The sequence below is a fragment of the Palaemon carinicauda genome, chromosome 22 (genome assembly GCF_036898095.1).
Source record: "Palaemon carinicauda isolate YSFRI2023 chromosome 22, ASM3689809v2, whole genome shotgun sequence".
In the NCBI taxonomy this organism is placed as follows: Eukaryota; Metazoa; Arthropoda; class Malacostraca; order Decapoda; family Palaemonidae; genus Palaemon; species Palaemon carinicauda.
Genome location: NC_090746.1, coordinates 13881444 through 13901605, shown reverse-complemented (window position 1 = coordinate 13901605; position 20162 = coordinate 13881444). Strand labels below are relative to the sequence as shown.

Genomic DNA, 20162 nt, shown 5'->3' with positions numbered 1-20162 from the left:
TAGGCCTTATAGCGTGATTTATTACGGTCCATTTACTCTGAGTTTTCTCTGAGACTCTATAGTATATATGCGCTTTCTACCGTTCACTTTTTTATCCGCCATTGTTGTTTACATGCGAGTCATGCAACTTTTCCTCGGAGTTAGGATGATAATTATATGATCGCTTCATTGCACGTGATAATTATAGGACGAAGAAAGGCGAAAACAAGAGTTTTATTTCATTGCCTTTACTTTTTGAGTGTCTTTGCGATGGCTAGTCGTGCAGTGGAAAAGAAAAGACCGAGTGTATAATTTATACATGAGAACGAAATAAGTTTATTCAGAATGTGCACGTGTTTCCTGTCACTCAGGTTAAATATTCGTTCAGGAATCTATATATTTTACTGAAGCAGTCCTAAAAAACAAGTTTAATTTATGGTTGAATAGGTTTATAAATGGAAAAATAATGATCTTGGGTAAATAGCTGGTGTAAATATATTAGGAAAAGATGACTTAGGTAAGCAGTTGGTGTAAATACATCAAGAAAAGATGACAGTAGGCAAGCAGTTGGTGTGAATATATTAGGAAAACATGACAGTAGGTAAGCAGTTGGTGTAAACATATTAGGAAAGGATGAAAGTAGGTAAGCAGTTGGTGTAAATATATTAGGAAAAGATGACAGTAGGTAAACAGTTGGTTTAAATATATTAGGAAAACATGACAGTAGGTAAGCAGTTGGTGTAAACATATTAGGAAAGGATGAAAGTAGGTAAGCAGTTGGTGTAAATATATTAGGAAAAGATGACAGTAGGTAAACAGTTGGTTTAAATATATTAGGAAAACATGACAGTAGGTAAGCAGTTGGTGTAAACATATTAGGAAAGGATGAAAGTAGGTAAGCAGTTGGTGTAAATATATTAGGAAAAGATGACAGTAGGTAAACAGTTGGTTTAAATATATTAGGAAAACATGACAGTAGGTAAGCAGTTGGTGTGAATTTATTAGGAAAAGATGCAAGTAGGTAAGCAGTGGGTGTAAATATATTAGGAAAAGATGACAGTAGGTAAGCAGTTGGTGTAAATATATTAGGAAAAGATGAAAGTAGGTAAGCAGTTGGTTTAAATATATTAGGAAAACATGACAGTAGGTAAGCAGTTGGTGTAAATATATTAGGAAAGGATGAAAGTATGCAAGCAGTTGGTGTAAATATATTAGGAAAAGATGACAGTAGGTAAGCAGTTGGTGTAAATGTATTAGGAAAAGATGACAGTAGGTAAGAAATTGGTGTAAATATATTAGGAAAAGATGACAGTAGGTAAGCAGTTAGTGTAAATATGTCAGGAAAAGATGACAGTAGGCAAGCAGTTGGTGTGAATATATTAGAAAAAGATGACAGTAGGTAAGCAGTTGGTGTAAATATATCAGGAAAAGATGACAGTAGGCAAGCAGTTGGTGTGAATATATTAGGGAAACATGACAGTAGGTAAGCAGTTGGTGTAAATATATTAGGAAAAGATGACAGCAGGTAAGCAGTTGGTGTAAATATATTATGAAAAGATTACAGTATGCAAGCAGTTGGTGTAAATATATTAGGAAAAGATGACAGTAGGTAAGCAGTTGGTGTAAATATATTAGGAAAAGATGACAGTAGGTAAGCAGTTGGTGTAAATGTATTAGGAAAAGATGACAGTAGGTAAGAAATTGGTGTAAATATATTAGGAAAAGATGACAGTAGGTAAGCAGTTGGTGTAAATATGTCAGGAAAAGATGACAGTAGGCAAGCAGTTGGTGTGAATATATTAGAAACAGATGACAGTAGGTAAGCAGTTGGTGTAAATATATCAGGAAAAGATGACAGTAGGCAAGCAGTTGGTGTGAATATATTAGGGAAACATGACAGTAGGTAAGCAGTTGGTGTAAATATATTAGGAAAAGATGACAGCAGGTAAGCAGTTGGTGTAAATATATTATGAAAAGATTACAGTATGCAAGCAGTTGGTGTAAATATATTAGGAAAAGATGACAGTAGGTAAGCAGTTGGTGTAAATATATTAGGAAAAGATGACAGTAGGTAAGCAGTTGGTGTAAATATATTAGGAAAAGATGATAGTCGGATAGATATGATTGTAGAACAAAGTCCTGTTTCTGGACGAGCAGACAAATGCAATGAAAAAGAAGAAATTCAGCAAAGCCGTTAATGTCAAAATGTACATAAAACATCATTCCTTCTCTCCCCCCTCCCCTTCCCCTCACTTAACCAAGACTTCTCCTAGCCTTTAATCAAGCCTTTCATCTGTCTCTCTCTCTCAGATCCCCGGGTGCAGTGGAGAGGAACAGCCAGATCTGTGGAATCCGACGCAACGCTGTACCGGATGCCATCATCAGAATCGTCGGGGGATCCCCGGCTGAGGACCGTAAGTTCTTTTACAGTACAGCTACAGCCTAGGGGGATAGGATAGGTGGGGGAGGGGAGGGGGGGAATTAGGATTTTGGAAGGATTCGAGGGAAGACTGCTAAAATTAAGTACAGTGGGAGATGCAAAAGAGTGGGGCAGACCCAATAGCTTTTTTTTTTTTTTTTTTTTTGTGGCAACGTCATGCCTTGTGGACAGTGCTCTCATTTCCAAGGTGATTAGCTCAGATTAGTTATTTTGGATGATTTAAGGGAATTTCTAGAGTAATAGTACTTTCAAGGAAATTTGAAGGTAATTTCTTTAAGTAATCTTTTGATTATAGAGTAACATTGTGTATCTAAAATCTATCTTTCAGATTTTAAGAAAACAGAGAGCTTTTGTTAATCATGATATAATTGTTTTGCGTTTTTATGATGTTTTTAGTATTTGAGGTAATTTCTTCTAAACTTGAGGTCATTTCTAAGGCAATCCCTTGAGCATCATATGAGAGTTCTGCTTGTGATTTTTCTTGCCAGGCTTCGAGGGACTTGTTTTTTCAATACTAATGGCGAAAATGATAAGAAGAAGAAGGTAAAAGAAATATCCTAAGGAGATTATCATCAGGAAGAAATGATGAGAGTATTGGGAGCAAGACTCCAACAGACTTTTTTTTATGAAAAAAATTTGTTGGAGTCTTGCTCCCAATATTATCAGAATTTCTTCCTGATTATAATCGCATCATCTTTCTTTTTCATTATTCTTCTTATCATCTCCGCCATTGGTATTGTCTTACTTTCTTGCTTGGTAGATTACTCTAAACTAGGACAGGATTAAATGGCAGGACGGGATTAGAAATGAGACTATAAGAGAGATTGTTCGAGTGCCATATGTGGATGAGATCATGATGAGGGGGTAGATGGAGATGGTTTGGGCATGCTCATTGCACTCCCCTAGAGAGATTAGTTCACCAAATTTTCAACTTGGCTCCACAAGGCACTAGAAGAGTTGGAAGACCCAGACCTACATGTTTGAGGACTGAAGCGTGAAGTACGAGAGGACGATTGGAGAAGTATTGATTTAAAAGCTCAAGATAGAGATGACTGGGAAATCTAACCGAGGCCCTTTGCGTCAATAGGCGTAGGATAAGATGATGATGAGGTTGGAACACGGGCTCTCGCGTTGGTAGCCCGTTGCCAATATTGTCTTATAAACATCCTGGATATTGATGAACTATTTATCATAGAAAACTATAAATAAATATTAACTATGAAAGGGTACCCTTATGATTAAACTGCAGATTCGAAATGTTTTTAACATGATTTTCAAATATCATTTTTAAATTTCAAATATTATTACCTCCCCAAATTTCTTACATTCCAGTAACTGGCTAAAGAAAAAAAATGTTGGAGACGCTACGTGATCTTTCTCAACTAAAAGTACAAACTTGCAGCAAATGTTTTTACGTTGAATAGGCTGACATAAATATCTTTCTTATAGTTTATATATATGAAAGATCTATTCTAATGTTGTTGCTGTTCTCAAAATATTTCATTTCAATTATTCATTACTTCTTATACACTGTATTTATTTCTTTATTTTCTTTCCTCAGAAGGACGTTTTTCCCTGTTGGGGCCCCTGGCCTTATGCCCAGGGGCCCCAACAGGGAAAATAGCCCGGTGAGGAAAGGAAGCAAGGAAAAATAAAATATTTTGAGAACAATAAGAACATTAAAATATATATTTCCTATAAAACTATAAAAACTTTAACAAAACATGAGGAAGAGAAATTAGATAGAAAAGTGTGCCTGATTGTACCCTCAAGCAAGAGAACTCTAACCCAAGAGACCATGGATGTTTCCTTAGGATATCAGCATCATCGTTTTGCGCATTAAAAATTTTTTTTGATTATAATCATAATTTTATGACAGTTACCCATTATGGAAATTATAACATATTATTATTATTTTTATTATTATTATTATTACTTGCTAAGCTACAACCTTAGTTGGAAAAGCAATATGCTATAAGCCCAAGGGTTCCAATAAAGAATTAGCTAAGTGAAGAAAGGAAATAAGGAAACAAATAGACTACAAGAGTAGTAATTAACAATAAAAATAAAATATTTTATGAATTGTAACAACATTAAAATAAATCTTTCATATATAAACTATAAAAAAAAAACTTCAAAAGAAAGGGGGAAGAGAAATAAGATAGGTAGTGGATTGGCCAGGGCACCAGCCCCCCGTTGAGATACTACGCTAGAGATTTATGGGGTCCTTGACTGACCAGAGAACTACATTGGATCCTTCTCTCAGGTCACGGTTCATTTTCTCTTTGCCTACACATGCACCGAATAGTCTGGCCTATCGTTTACATATTCTCCTCTGTCCTCATACACCTGACAACACTGAGATTACAAAATAATTCTTCTTCACTCAATAGGTAATTGTTCAGTGGCCACTTTCCTCATGGCAAGGGTAGAAGAGACTCTTTAGCTATGGTAAGCAGCTCTTCTAGGAGAAGGACACTCCAAAATCAAACCATTGTTCTCTAGTCTTGGGTAGTGCCATAGCCTCTGTACCATGGTCTTCCTCCGTCTTGGGGTAGAGTTCTCTTGCTTGAGGGTACACCCGGGCACACTATTCTATCTTATTTCCCTTCCTCTTGTTATTTTGAAGTTTTTTTTTTATAGTTTATACATGAAAGATTCATTTAATGTTACTATTGTTCTTAAACTTCTCTTGTAGTTTATTTCCTTATTTCCTTTCCTCTCTGAGCTATTTTTCCTGTTGGAGCACTTGGGCTTATAGTATCTTGCTTTTCCAACTAGGGTTATAGCTTAGCAAGTAGTAATAATAATAATGATAATAACTACTTTCTTACAGATGAATTTCCCTGGCAAGTATCACTGCAATGGCGCTATAACTGGTACACCTACCATCTGTGTGGCGCCACAGTCATTGACCAGAATTGGGTGGTAACAGCCGCCCACTGCACACACCAGTTCACAGCCAAGGACCTGATTGTCGTGGCAGGAGACCACGTCCTCAAGCAGAAGGAAGGTGGGTCATATGAGGCAGTAAGATAGATAATGATTCTAAAAAAACAAATCATTATCATGTCTTGTATGTGTTCATTACCTCCGCTAAGGAGGTTATGTTTTCGAGTCAGTTTATTTATTTATTTATCTATTTGTCTGTGGACAGAATTTGTCTGTGTGTCTGTAGACAGGACTACGTCAAAACAACTCTGCGGATCTTTACGAAATTTTCACTACAGATAGATTTTAGGTCTGGACGACCCCATTAAATTTTGGAGATGATCTATAATGTTTATATGAAATCACACAAAAATGTCTGAGAAGGAGAATGGTAATATATAGTTAATGAAAATTACAGAATTAAGGAAAGAAAAATAGCAGACAGAGCAGAATAAAAGAAACTCTTAATTGTATAAAATTCGCTTTGATATTTAGATTTCAAATATAGTTTTTAATATATCCTTTGTCATGTTAAGATAACTATCTCAATTATGTTAAAGTACTGTTACTATGTCTATGATAAAAGAAAATTAATTCATCGGTAATTACAAATAACTCATGATTAATTGTGTAAATATGTACCTCCGCCAACTAAGTTCAGAGGAAGTTATATTTTTGCCCTTGTTTGTCCACTTGTCCGTTTGTTTGTCTGTTTGTGAACTACAGTACTTCCTGGCCACAGTTTTACTCATAGAGGCATTAATTGTTATGTTGAGACCTGGAAGTGATGCAATTTTGAAACTCATAGGTCAAAGGTCAAGGTCAAGCAAAAGGTCGTCCGAATTAACCCAAATCTTAACCCCAATTTCGTACATGGTTGTCACAGACTTCAAATACGCCTACGGTCTAAATTGATTCTGAAAAAAGGCAAGCTGGTTTCGAGAAATAAGCTGCCACGGTGGAGGTCTGCACTATCAGTTTTAAGATGCAACTAGATGTATATATCAATGGTTAACGGTTGCATTAGAACTGCGAATACATTTAAGAAACAGTGACAGTTACGTACTTCATCCTATAATCTTCATCTTTCCATCTGCAGGGACGGAACAGACCCGTTACATCGAGCGCATCGTTGAACACGAGAACTACAACACCAACACCCAAGAGAACGACATCGCTCTCATTAAACTGTCCTCTCCTTTGACGCTAGATGGCATGACAGTCTCGCCCATATGCTTGCCTCCACCCTTGACAAATTTCTCTGGTATGTAGGCCTAATAATACTAGTTATTCATTTTCTTAATTAAAAAGCCTTACAATGGAACAAAAAGGAAAGCACTCACTCATCAAAAGGATTTTTGTCATGCTTATCCTTGTTTTCTTTCTTAATTGAATCAATATCCATAAAAAGTTTCATTTTAACCTAACATAACCAAACCGGACCTAACATAGCCCAATCCTACCTAACCTAACCTAACAATAGTTTACCTGTATTTGGTATTGGTAAGCCTCATAGCCTTATTTTCTCTTTGCCTTCATTATCTTACATTTTTAACAGCAAATTATATAAATTGGAAAATTTAGCAAAAATAAATAGCGTGTAAACACACTTCTAAATGTGTAGCATTCGCCAATTGATTATTTCATTTTGTTTTTAAGTAGGTATTTTGGCCATCTGGTCATGAGAATTTATACATGAATGTACTGTATATTGACTCTCTCTCTCTCTCTCTCTCTCTCTCTCTCTCTCTCTCACACACACACACACGCACACACACACACACACACACACATATATATATATATATATATATATATATATATATATATATATATATATATATATATATATATATATATATATATATGTGTGTGTGTATGTATATATATATGTGTGTGTGTGTGTGTGTGTGTGTGCGCGCGCGAGTATCATTACTGTAATATAATAAAACTCGTTCAGATTATCTAATTATTTCAATATTCTTGACATCAAATTTTACGGAAGAATGAAATTACTTGGCATCAGTAAATTTAAATATTTAAAGCACCACTAAACTTTTAACCTTGTATATAAACTTCCCATAATATTTCCTATGTGACCTGACCTATGTCTCAATGTGACCTTAGGGGACTGCGTTGTGACCGGTTGGGGAAAAGTTACCGAGGGAGGAAGTTCCTCAGACCTGCTTCAGAAGGTGATTGTGCCCGTCATCTCGGACCAGAAGTGCCGGAGTAGCTACCGTGCCATTGGCTACACAGGACCCATCGTTGATTCCATGATTTGCGCTGGATATGAATACGGAATCAAGGACGCTTGCCAGGTGAGTCATAGATCTTTCTTCCTTAGGAAATAATGTCCTTTGATAAGAATTTAATATACTTGTTTATTATTGTTGTTATTACTTGCTAAGCTACAACCCTAGTTGGAAAAGTAGGATGCTTGAAGCCCAGGGGCTCCAACAGGGAAAATAGCCCAGTGAGGGAAGGGAAAAAATAAATTGATTAGCAGTCATCAACTTTTTATGTTCAAATATGATTACTATTATGTATTCAAGACTTCTGAAACTTGAGAGAAAAAACTGTCAGTTATCCTGTGTCACGCTTAGTCTTCCAGCTTCAAGCCAGGAAACTAAGCATGAGGAAGTGCCCCTTTAAATTAAAAAACGCTGGAAATCTGAAAAAAAAAAAAATGAAATATTGCAGCACGACACATACTGTAAAAAGTGTAAAGAATATCAAGATTTTCCTCACATTACTGAAATAATATGCCTTAGCTCTAGAAATGTTCTAATTCTTAGCTAATGTGACTTTTCACAGGGAGATTCCGGTGGACCTTTCGTCTGCAGAGGATCCGATAACAGATATTACCTTGGAGGCATCGTCTCTTGGGGAATAGGATGTGCCAGACCTAATGTACCTGGGGTTTATACAGAGGTAAGTTTTATGAGTTTATAATTCACTCACAATTAGATCAAACTGATTAGATGGTGTTTCAAGTAGTTAAGTTAACATGGATAGACTTCTTGTATGAGGACGCGACGAATAACAGTTTTCACACACAATGTGTTTTCATTATTATTATTATTATTACTATTATTATTATTAGTAGTAGTAGTAGTAGTAGTAGTAGTAGTAGTATTAGTATTAGTAGTAGTAGTAGTAGTAGTAGCTAAGCTACAACCCTAGTTGGAAAGGAAATGAATATACTATATAAAAAGTAATGAGAAACTAAATCAAAATATTTCAAGAACAGTAACAACATTAAAATAGATTTTTCTTATATAAACTATAAAAAGAGACTTATGTCAGCCTGTTCAACATAAAAACATTTGATGTAAGTTTGAAATTTTTAAGTTCTACTGATTCAACTACCCAATTAGGAATATCATTGCACAGCCTGGTCACAGCTGATGCTTTTAGAGGAAAACTATTTTATTCTTTTTTTTTTCTTATCAAAGGTTAGTCGATACGTACACTGGATAAATAATGTTGTCCATGGACTAGTGCGAGTGCCTGATCGCCCAGCCAACCTCAGAGTGACAACACTCGATCAACTGGAAGAAGAAGAATCGCAGCAGGAAGATTAGAATTTCTTCTTGTATATTCCCATGAAAAAGAGAAATTAATTTCATGAAATTTCACCACCTTTTTCTCAATCATGGGATTCTTATTTATTGGAACTGAGTGCTGTTTTGGTATGTGATCTCATTCATGGCGTGATCCCAGAAATTATCATTTTACTTTGGTATGCAATCTCAATATTTTTAAAATGTAAAAAGAAAAAAACAAGATTAATAGAAAATCTAATCGTTCTTGCTTCGTCATGCGCTCGCTTCGCTCGCGTAAAAATAAAAACATGAAGCTCCGTATGTATTGGTATGTGGTAATGTTGAGCTGTGCACGCTAACATCAATGATTGATTATTCCTGGTATACATTTTTAAAGAAAATCTAATGGTTCTTGCTTCACCATGAAGTGAAGTGAGATCGCATACCAAAACAGCGTCTGGAGCTGTTGCAAAATCACACATCCTTGCCACTTTTCCTTTGACATATGCAGGTTGCATCAAGTCAAATTATTTATTCAGGTTTTGTGAGCAATTCCAACGCAGTAGATGGAATTTGTAGAACGTTTTAATTTACTCTAATATTAAGTGCCAATATTTATTACTGTTGTTATTGTGAGAAATTACAATTGGCTCCCCACTGTACTGGGGCCACGGAAAGTCTCCTTCCGAAATGAGTTTTGTTACACTTTGTTAGTAGCCTTTACTAAGGTCACACTATCTAACCTTTTTGTTATGAAGCAACAGTTGTTATTTATATTTATATCTTAGGTAAATAAAATACTATATTAAGATAAACAAAATCTTCTATTTTTATGTGTTACTCTTCATTATAGTAAAGTTAGTATCGATATTAATGAATAACCAGTGTGCGTTAGAGAGCATAATACAATTTGTTCATAAAGAAATGAAAAGAGAGATACAAACAAATAATTATAATGCTGACATAAAACTTGCTTTGAATTATTAATAACACATAATCATACTTTTGATTTGTGTTCTCGTGCTATGGTTTAGAAATGTTGACAACAAGGATGCAATGAGGAAACTGTATTGCACAACTATACAGGGATAATAGCCAATGACACTTTTTTTTGTTTATAATAAAATGGATATGAGGCTTTTTTCATATGCTAATCAAGGATATGGATGCAAGATTGTAATACACAGTATTGCAATCTGTTTCTAATATACAAATGAGGAAAATTATTCTAACCTATATAGTTGCAGCAGATTCCAGTCGAAATAAGCCACACCCCCCTGATGACGTCATAGCCAATCACGCTGCCTCTCACGTTTGAAATTTATAAGGGGATGCATTGTGACCGCTCCTAACGTGAGAGACAACGTGATTGGCTATGACGTCATCAGGGGGAGCTTATTTTGCCTTGAATCTTTGCAGCAACCATAGTATTTCTGAATCAATCTGTTGAATGGAAGATTGAAAACTAGAAATATGAAAATAGGACAACCTAGTCTTTTAGGCCAAGATGTCCCAGATCGAAGACTTTTTGTTGGCTGGATTCCAAGGATGACGGGCGAAGCACTCAACAGCTGCCTTGTCGCAGAGACAAGCCGCCCTTCGGCAAACGTCGTCCTCTTCTCCTGAGTAGATTCAACAAGACAAAGAATGAATTGTATTAAAACAATTTATGATGTAAAAAATGAAATAGGTAAACTACGCTAATCAAGTCAAACTGAATGTAACTAATAAGATTGTAGAAAGAGGGAATATTAAAACAATTCAAGATGTAGAAATTGAAAGAGGTGAACATAGGAATGTTGTTTGTTTAAAGGGTTTTCTTAGTCCCGTAATAATTACAGCGAAAACTTTAAAAGAAATCCTATTACTGGGTACAGTAAATATATTAGTTTGAGTTATATTCATTGCGCCCTTTCCCTTTGACAAATTAGGATTTTGATAAGAGTATATTGTGATAGAAGAAGTTTCCGACGCCTTCTTAGTTATATTCGAAGATTACTCAACCTTTCCTTAATAATGCTTAATATTTTGTTAGCCTTTTCTTGTCTTTGGAGAGGAAGATTCCATAGAAATAATCGAGTTAAGAAAAATATAATGAAAAGTACTAACTCGTAGAAATAATGATATTTTAGCATGCCCCGTGTAACACTAATAATTTGGCTGTAATCGGAGGACATTGAGCCCAGTGCTGGGATGGCCTATTGGAAACGTCCCTACCTGGAGATTTGCTGGACACGGGTTCGAGTCCTTCTCAAACTCGATAATTTCTTGTAGTATCTGTAACCTCACCATCCATGGGAGCTACGGATGGTGGGTATGGGGGAACCTATAGCTCTATCTGCTGAGTCATCAGCAGCCATTGCTTGGCCCTCCCTGGTCATAGCTTAGGTGGATAGGGGGCTTGGGCGCTGGTTATATGTCTATATGTCTCTAGGGCATTGTCACTGTCCCTTGCGTGGAGCTAGGACAATTCGCCGTAAACAAATTTGCCGTAGGACAATTGATTGTAAGACTTTTCGCCGTAAGAAAACTTGCCGTATGGATATTTTGCCGCAAGGACATATCGCCGTAAAATGTATATTTTAGTTTTTAGCTTATTTCTTTTAGAGATCAATGTAACTATATTCATATAGTTATCTTCAAGTATATTTATCACTTTTCATTAATTTTCATGTATTCATTTAATTATAATTATATATAAGAAAAGGATAAGAAAATGAAGATCACACACTTTATTTAAAAAGTTTTCTAAAAAAGAAAAAAAATTCAAAGCTAAAAAACATGTAATTTCATAGCAATTGCTCGTAAATAATGTTGTTTTGCATTTTGATCATAACCTCTGACAATACTTAGTATGCACTTATAAACATTTTTGTATTGTTTCTTGACTGCTGTTTCACCTCTTTCTGCATCGATTAATTTCTTTTTAGAAAGATAGCCTTCCCTTTTCAATACATTGACGAGTTTCCATAAATTTGGATGCGTATTGGTCACAGATGCTTGAAGCTCCTTATGGAACCCTTCTACTCCATTGTTAGTATTAGCCAGCTGATCTATGGTTCTTTGATAAACATTCCAAAGTGCGATAGGAAAAGTTGGAGAAACTCTACGACGACGAGGTCCCCTCCCTCTCTCTCCCCCAATGTAATGAGTTTCAAAGTATGCAACTAGTTCTTGTGGTAAGTCATCGTCATCAACCATCTCTATAAATGCAACAATGATGTCTGAAGGCGTTATGAATGCAAGTGACATCAGGCACTTTACTTTTGTATTAAAAACACAATCACTTTGATATCGAACCTGAAGGGTAGGCTCCCCTTTCAAGGGGTGCCAATCGTACAAAATATTTCCCAAAAATACACTAATCAAGACACGCTAATGAAATTTTCAGGGATTATTAGCACTATAATAAGGCATATCCTCTGTAAGTTTTATCATCCTACAGGGAAAATAAAGGATTTTATGAATAAAAATGTGAAAATCGGAGCTAGCGACATAAAATTTGTTTGGTGACCAGTGAGAAACTAATGTCTTGAATTGAAATTCGCTCTGTAATTATGTTTGTTTATCCACCTGGAACAAGCAGACAAAGTTTTATCAAAATCGAACAGTAAATAAGCACACAGTAAGAAAAAAATGAGCATTAACTTTAGTGAAAGCCCGGCTGGTGATGGAGGGATACCTAGAAATAAATATTCACCAAAAATTAAAATTTCGATTTAGGGAAAAAACCTTCTGTGTTTTTCTAGGTATTATGTCACTTGATGGCCTAAAACATCTAAATATTATATTACTTAAGGCATAAGAGCAGGACAAGCAAAGAAATACACCCCTCTCCCGAAAAAGAAAAAACGAGAAATTACGATTTTTGTCTGATGACGAAAATATTGGATATAAAATCATAGTCTCCCCTAAGCCCATTTTCTTTGGTATCACTAATATGAGAAAACGACTTTGAACAGTTTTTAAGGGGTAAACTGAAAAAATTAGAAAATTATTAATGATATTTCGTATTTTTACTATTAACATAAGGGGGGCGTTGATGACCAGGGGGGGCATTATAGAGGCTGGAGATGAATTCTACACATATCACAGCCTTCTGATAGGCAAAAGGAAGACTTTTAGCAAAGAAAAAAAAATTGGGAAAATTCACCCTCTGATCGTGGAGACAACCCAATATCTGTCACTTTTCTGTAAACATTCTTACAGAAATGAAAATAACAGCCTGTTACATTTGCAGAAAGGAAAATGTCAGAAAAACTAGCTGGTTCGAAATCAATCATTAGATTTTCAGGTTCTAGGGACTCTAGTAAATCTGTAACCTTTTGAAAAAACGTATTGTAAAATTCCTTAGTCTTATTCGGAAGGAGACCGTAAACTCGTGGGATGCATGCATGTCCTATGTTGACATGTAGAGTATATAAATGATAGAAGATTTCAGGACAAACATTAAATGTTCCATCGCATGCCCAATTTGTATGTCTTTCTAGATCGTGTAACCGTGCAATCGTACTAAAGATCAACATTCTGTTTTCATCTTCTATTCCACTATCATAAAGTAAAAATCTTTCTCCGTTCTGTAAACACGCAAATTCTGCGGGAATTACATAACCGATTCTTGTTCTTGGAATAGGAGGGGCCTTTTCTTCTTTTTGTCTCCATCTCCTTATGTTTCTTGACCATTTTGAAGTTGATGGCATAAGAGAGCGTCCTGCATTTTCTAAATCCTTGCATGCAGCACCAATCAGTGGTCTTAAAGCAAGCTGGGATTTCAGTGCATTTTCTTTCATATGTGCAATTGTTTTTTGCATTTTATGTTTGCTTGGGTTCACTGGATGAGTATGCTCACTTACAGTTTTACAGATTGAAATCTCTTCAATATTCCGTCTTGTATGACTCTTGCTTTGCAGTTTTTTCCAACACACTTCCAATAAAGCTTGCCTCCATATTCTCTTTCTTGCTTGTAAATGAAGTTGGAATCATCTACGAGCTTATCACAACCTCTGGTGCTTTTGATAGTGTACGGCATCATAGGGGTTCAAGTTTCAACTGATAAAAGTAGATAATATAAAGGTTTAAGATAAAAAAAAATAAATAAATAAAAAATATGGTAAACTACCGAATTTGTAATGGCATCATTTAAACATTTAACGACGGGTGTCAAAATTTATAACGACCCTTCTCTCTCTCTCTCTCTCTCTCTCTCTCTCTCTCTCTCTCTCTCTCTCTCTCTCTCTCTCTCTCTCTCTCTCTCTCTCTCTCTCTCTCTCTCTCTCTCTCTCTCTCTCTCTCTCTCTCTCTCTCTCTCTCTCTTCATTCTTTCTTTTAAATCTATGCATGACAAAGCATATACATTTTACGGCGAAATGTCCTTGCGGCAAAATATCCGTACGGCAATTTTTCTTACGGCAAAATGTCTTACAATCAATTGTCCTACGGCAAATTTGTTTACGGCAAATTGTCCGGTCTCCCCCTTGCGTGTGCCATTCATGAACGGCCTTTAAAGCCCTTAAATAAAGGTTCAAATTCCTCGGGTTTCATTTCACAAAGTCGCTCATTGTACAGAACCCAAATGAATAGAAACATTACGTTTATTAACGGCGCATATATGATTCACTGATACTTTAAAAGTAATGATTATATATGTTTGGCAACGAATTTGAATAATTTCATTGCCGTATTACAAATTAAGAAAAAAAACTGTCTTTAAACCTTTTCTATCATTTAATTAAACTTATCCTATTTTCACCATAACAATGTTGAATTCTTAAGCATAGTAAGTGTCAAATCTTACAGTACACAAACTTAGAAAAATGATATTATAATTATTATTATTATTATTATTATTATCTAAGCTACAACCCTAGTTGGAAAAGCAACCTGCTATAAGCCCAAGGGCTCCAACAGGCAAAATCTTACCACAGGTAACTGCCTGTCCATCAAAACTCCAGGTATATCTGATGAAGGATGCTCCCAGCCAAGATGATGCACAAGGATCAGCATCAGCCGCTATGTAGCAACGATCATGTACGTAACAGCATCTGCCACGTGAGATCATATTAAAATATAGGATCAGTAGTTCAAATTCAGAATATTCGGGGACATAATTATGCAAAAACTATGATTAATGAACAAATGATTATTATTATTTCTTGCTAAGCTACAACCCTAGTTGGAAAAGCAGAAGTCTATAAGCTCGAGGGCTCCAACAGGGAAAAATAGCCCAGTGAGGAAAGGAAATAAGGAAAAACTACAAGAGAAGTTTGAGAACAGTAATAATATTTAAATAAATCTTCATATATAAACTATAAAAAACTTGAATATAACCAGAGAATAGAAACTTCAAAATAACAATAAGAAGAGTAACAACAACAGAATAATGTGCCTGAGTGTACCCTCAAGCAAGAGAACCGTGGTACAGAGGCTATGGCACTACCCAAGACTAGAGAACATTGGTTTGACTTTTGGAGTGCCCTTCTCCTAGAAGAGCTGCTTACTATAGCTAAAGAGTTAATTATGATTGAAGAAGTATTTCTGATAGATATTTCTTATCCTTGATAGATTATTTTATCTAAATCCTCTTAAAAAGTTTCAATAGCATATCAATTTACTTTTTATATCTTTACTTTGAATATCCTGAAGGAAGGGGTTCGGCCATATTTGAAGAATATTATTATTACTATTATATGCCAAGCTACAACCCCAGTTGGAAAAGCAGGATACTATACGCCCAAGGTCACCAACAAGGAAAATAGCTCAATGAGGAAAGGAAATAAACTAAATGAGAATTTTAAGAACAATATAAACTCTGAAATATATCTTTCATATATAAACTATAAAAATTTAAAAATAACAAGAGGAAGTGAAACAAGATAGAATAGTGTGCCTGAGTGTACCCTCAAACATGAGAACTCTAACCCAAGACAGTGTACCCTCAAGCAAAAGTATTCTAATTCAAGACAGTGGAAGAAGACCATGGTACAGAGGCACTACCTAAGACTAGAGAAGAAACAATACTCAAAATCTAATTTAGTCGCTAGTAATAATGTTACCTGTCGACTTCATCGACAATGGGGAAGTCGCCGCCCTGGAAACCGCAGTGATTGCCGTAGTTGTTGTAGTGCAGAGCCTCCCTCTGCACATACAAACGTATCATGTCGCCGAACTGGCCAATCGAACGTTTGTTGCGAGACAAACGTCGTGTGGAGTTGCTTTCTGAGGAAGATTAGGATAAATATATATGATTATTGCGCACACACACACACACACACACACACACATATATATATATATATATATATATATATATATATATATATATATATATATATATATATATATATATATATACATATATATATATATATAATATATATATATATATATATATATATATATATATATATATATATATATATATATATATATATAGGATGGAGAAAAGCCAGCGTAGCATCATATATTTATTTTCCAAATTTTCGAGACGTTGGGTCTCATCATCAGGGCTGTAAAATATACAAATTAAAAAAAGACTCGGTATTAATATTGATATAAATAGAACAACGTAAAAGTTAAATATGATCATTTAAAAATGAACTAAATATATATATATATATATATATATATATATATATATATATATATATATATATATATATACAAAATAGAAAATAGAAGAATGCTCAAGTTAATACCTATCTCTATGGAGCTAAAAAACTGAGTGACGTTATCTGGTTTCGAAAGGAGGACGTCAACTATGCTATATATAGAACTGTGGAAGAAGTCTGTCCATTTAATGAAGGCACAAGCTGTTTGATTGTTAACGACTCCAAAACAGAGAATAGTCATTGGGCCCTTGGGTGACAATGCGAAAATCCTTATATGAAAATGATGTTTTACATTTATTACAATGTTCTCGTATGTTGGAAAATTCTTTCTTTTTCAAAGTACGTCCCGTACGGTGACTGACTCCGAGATGAGAATCAATTCTGACTTTGAGCAATCTTTTGGTGGCTCCCACGTATTTCCTGATCTTACATTTCGGGCAAGTAAAGCAATATACCACCAAAGATCGCATCAAAGCCGGAAGTTTATCTTTGTGGGAGAACAAAGAACCCAGAGTTTTAGGATTTTTTTTTTCTATCAACTTAAGGTTCACAGCCGGAAAAGTTTTCTGAATGACTTTTTGTATTTGCACTTTAAATGTGTTAGAATGAATTAAAGGTATAGAGGCATATATTAATAATTTAGGCACGTTCGGTACAAGTTGACGTGGCTGAAATTTATCATTTAAAAAGTTATTGACATTTCAAGAGTAAGGCTGGAGGATACGAATTGTTTAAAAAAAACTGAAGTAAAAATTGGATTTCGCTATGGAAGTTATGCCAGTTGGAAGATAACGTATAAGCACGGTGTAACAGTGTGGAAATACTATTTGATTTAAATATCATTGGTAATTTCAGTGTTGTCAGGTGTATGAGGACAGAGGAGAATATGTAAAGAATAGGGCAGACTTTTCGGTGTGTGTTTGTGTGTGTGTGTAGGCAAAGGGAAAATGAACCGTAACCAGAGAGAAGGATCCAATGGAGTCCTGTCTGGCCAGTCAAAAGACCCAATAAATCTCTAGCAATAGTTTCTCAACGGGTGCTTGGTGCCCTGGCCATCCTTGAAAAAAGAAACTTTTCCTTTTCCAAGTTGAGATTTCTTCTCTCATAAATCAGTGTCCTCGAGCCTCGATGACATTACGCCTGATCGGTCACATCTGTGTTCGGTAAGAAAAATTCCGCCGATCTTATCAGGACTATTCCTATCCACTCTGCCAAGTATCCATGTTTCGTAAGAGGCTGAGATCTTCCGTAATATGTTTGTCATGTTATCTACAGATCATAAGAACAAAATTATTTATTATCTCGTCTCGTGAATATTTCTTATCTGGTGGTTTTGAATTTTGTTCCAAAGGTTAAAAGTTACTTATAGAATTGTTTTGATTATTACCGTAATTAGTGCAAGAAGATTGAGTTATATATATATATATATATATATATATATATATATATATATATATATATATATATATATATATATACATACATACGTATATATATGTATGTATATAAATATATATATATATATATATATATATATATATATATATATATATATATATATATATGTGTGTGTGTGTGTGTGTGTGTGTGTGTGTGTGTGTGTGTGTTTATAAAACTGGGCTCCACAAGGCATTAGAAAAGTTGGAAGACCCAGACCTACATGGTTGAGGACTATGAAGCGTGAAGTAGGAGATGATGAATGGAGAAGTATTGAATTGAAAACTCGAGATAGAGATAGAGATTATTATTACTATTAGTATTATGATTATTATTATCATTATTATATTATTATCAATTGCTAAGCTACAACCATAGTTGGAAAAGCAGGATGCTATAAGCCCAAGGCCTCCAACAGGGAAAATAGACCAGTGAGGAAAGGAAATAAGGAAATAAACTATAAGAGATGTTTGATAATAACATTAAAATAAATCGCTCAAATGTATAAACTATAGAAAATTCAAAATAACAAGAGGAAGAGAAACAAGTTAGAATAGTGTGCCCGAGTCTACCCTCAAGAAGAAAATCTCTTGATTCGATTAAAACAAATATTTACTCCAAAGTTATGAAATCTACGCCAGGAAAACTAATACCAAGTTGTTGAATGATCTTCCTAATCGGGTAGTTGAATCAGTAAAACTTCAAAAGTTCAAAGTTGGAGCAAATGTTTTTATGTTGACCAGGCTGATATGAGTCTTTTTATAGTTTATACATGCCATATCTGTTTTGGACGTTGTTAATAGTTTATATAGGACATATCTGCTTTGACGTTGTTACTGTTTTAGAATGATTTATTGTTAACTAGTTCTCATCATTTATCTATTTCCTTATTTCCTTTCCTCACTGGGCTATTTTTCCCTCTTCGAGCCCTTGGGCTTATAGCATCCTGCTTTTCCAACTATGGTTGTAGCTTGGCTGGTAATAATAATAATAATAATAATAATAATAATAATAAACAATTGATTTATGTGACTTACCTGCGTCAATAATTAAAGATGCAAGAAAAATAAAAACTATATATTTTCCCCAAATCTTCATTTTCTTATAATGTTTCAGCGACAGCGTTTAAAGGACCTGAAAGAGGTAAGATAAAAAAAGGTATTCATTTGCTAGAATACTAAAAAACTTGAATTGATTAAATTTATGTGATGTAAGTTTGTGTTAAATGGTGAATTTAGAATTCTTATATGTAGGCTATTTAGGACAGGCAGTCCGAAATTAAAAGAAAGATAAGCGTGAGATTGAGGGATTTGGTAAACAAAATGAGATTATAAAATGTAAAATGTCACTTTCTCTAAAAAGAAAAGTATTTATTCAGATGGTCCTACCTGTTTTAACTTCTGCATCAGAAACTTGGAGCCTTGCTAAAGCCTTAGAGCATAAGCTAGTTACAACTCAAAGCGCTATGGAAAGAATAATTATGGGATTAATACTAAAAGAGAGAAAAAAGCAATATGAATAAGAGAAAAACTAAAGTAGAGTATATTCTAACAATTTGTAAGAAAAAGAAATGGAGGAGGGGAGGACATATAATGAGAGTAACAGACAATAGATGGACATTAGGAATAACATAATGGGTCCCTAGAGATTGCAATAGAAGCAAGGGAAGAAAAAGAGATGTTGGAATGACGAACTAAGCAAGTTTACGGGAGTGGAATGGCATAGAAAGACCATAAACAGACGCAAGTGCAAAGACATGTCTGAGACCTTTGTTCTGCAATTGATTAGCAACGTCTGATATATATATATATATATATATATATATATATATATATATATATATATATATATATATATATATATATATATATATATATATACAGTAAGTTATAAGCTCTCCTGATCTTCTCCCGCCAATCTCCTACTCGCCGTAATTTTTGGAGTAAACATACTAAATGGTTTTGACAGGCAACAAGTCCTTTTGACCCAGTCGTTATAAATTGTATTTGACATTCTTTTCCACTCACCTACTTTAGTGGAATGACCAAAGAAAAAAAAAAACAATGGAAATGTTTCGAGGAATTGATTCACAAGAAGCCCTCGAAACACAAACTCGTCAACCGCACTTCGAACAGACTGATGTCTTCTCGGAGAACAACTGCCTAATCTGGCCAAGACGCAAGTCATTAAGATAAGAGGTGGCGTTAGGGGTCAACAGAG

At 34.8% G+C, this 20162-nt stretch overlaps 2 protein-coding genes across 3 annotated transcripts in view; one reads left to right on the top strand and one right to left on the bottom strand.

Moving 5' to 3' along the window:
• Positions 1–9194, top strand: part of LOC137616331 (trypsin-1-like) — a 41079-nt gene extending 31885 nt beyond the window's left edge. Inside the window, exons 3-8 of the mRNA XM_068345982.1 lie at positions 2290–2393; positions 5256–5432; positions 6450–6614; positions 7478–7671; positions 8168–8284; positions 8809–9194. Coding sequence (XP_068202083.1) covers positions 2290–2393; positions 5256–5432; positions 6450–6614; positions 7478–7671; positions 8168–8284; positions 8809–8937 — 886 coding nt within the window. The 3' untranslated portion in view covers positions 8938–9194. The remainder of the gene's footprint in view (positions 1–2289; positions 2394–5255; positions 5433–6449; positions 6615–7477; positions 7672–8167; positions 8285–8808) is intronic.
• A 147-nt stretch (positions 9195–9341) lies between these two features.
• Positions 9342–20088, bottom strand: LOC137616332 (basic phospholipase A2 PA-13-like). Of its 2 annotated transcripts, none has more exons than XM_068345983.1 (5): positions 19970–20088; positions 18980–19076; positions 15951–16113; positions 14818–14939; positions 9342–10520 (listed from the first exon to the last, which is right to left on the bottom strand). In XM_068345983.1, exons 2-5 carry the CDS (start codon positions 19038–19040, stop codon positions 10396–10398), a joined length of 471 nt encoding a protein of 156 aa, XP_068202084.1. In that variant the 5' UTR covers positions 19041–19076; positions 19970–20088; the 3' UTR covers positions 9342–10395. The 2 variants fall into 2 exon arrangements, with proteins under 2 accessions (XP_068202084.1, XP_068202085.1); XM_068345984.1 differs by lacking the exon at positions 19970–20088 and adding an exon at positions 19331–19405.
• Positions 20089–20162: the final 74 nt, after the last annotated feature.

Bases quoted from the DNA above. Each gene is read 5' to 3' on its own strand.
- LOC137616332 (XM_068345983.1), bottom strand. From the start codon at position 19,040: ATGAAGATTTGGGGAAAATATATAGTTTTTATTTTTCTTGCATCTTTA. The intron at 14,940-15,950 runs GTAACATTATTA...CTCACGTGGCAG, and splicing joins ATTGTCGATGAAGTCGACAG to ATGCTGTTACGTACATGATC. The intron at 10,521-14,817 runs GTAAGATTTTGC...GAATCTACTCAG, and splicing joins TGGACAGGCAGTTACCTGTG to GAGAAGAGGACGACGTTTGC.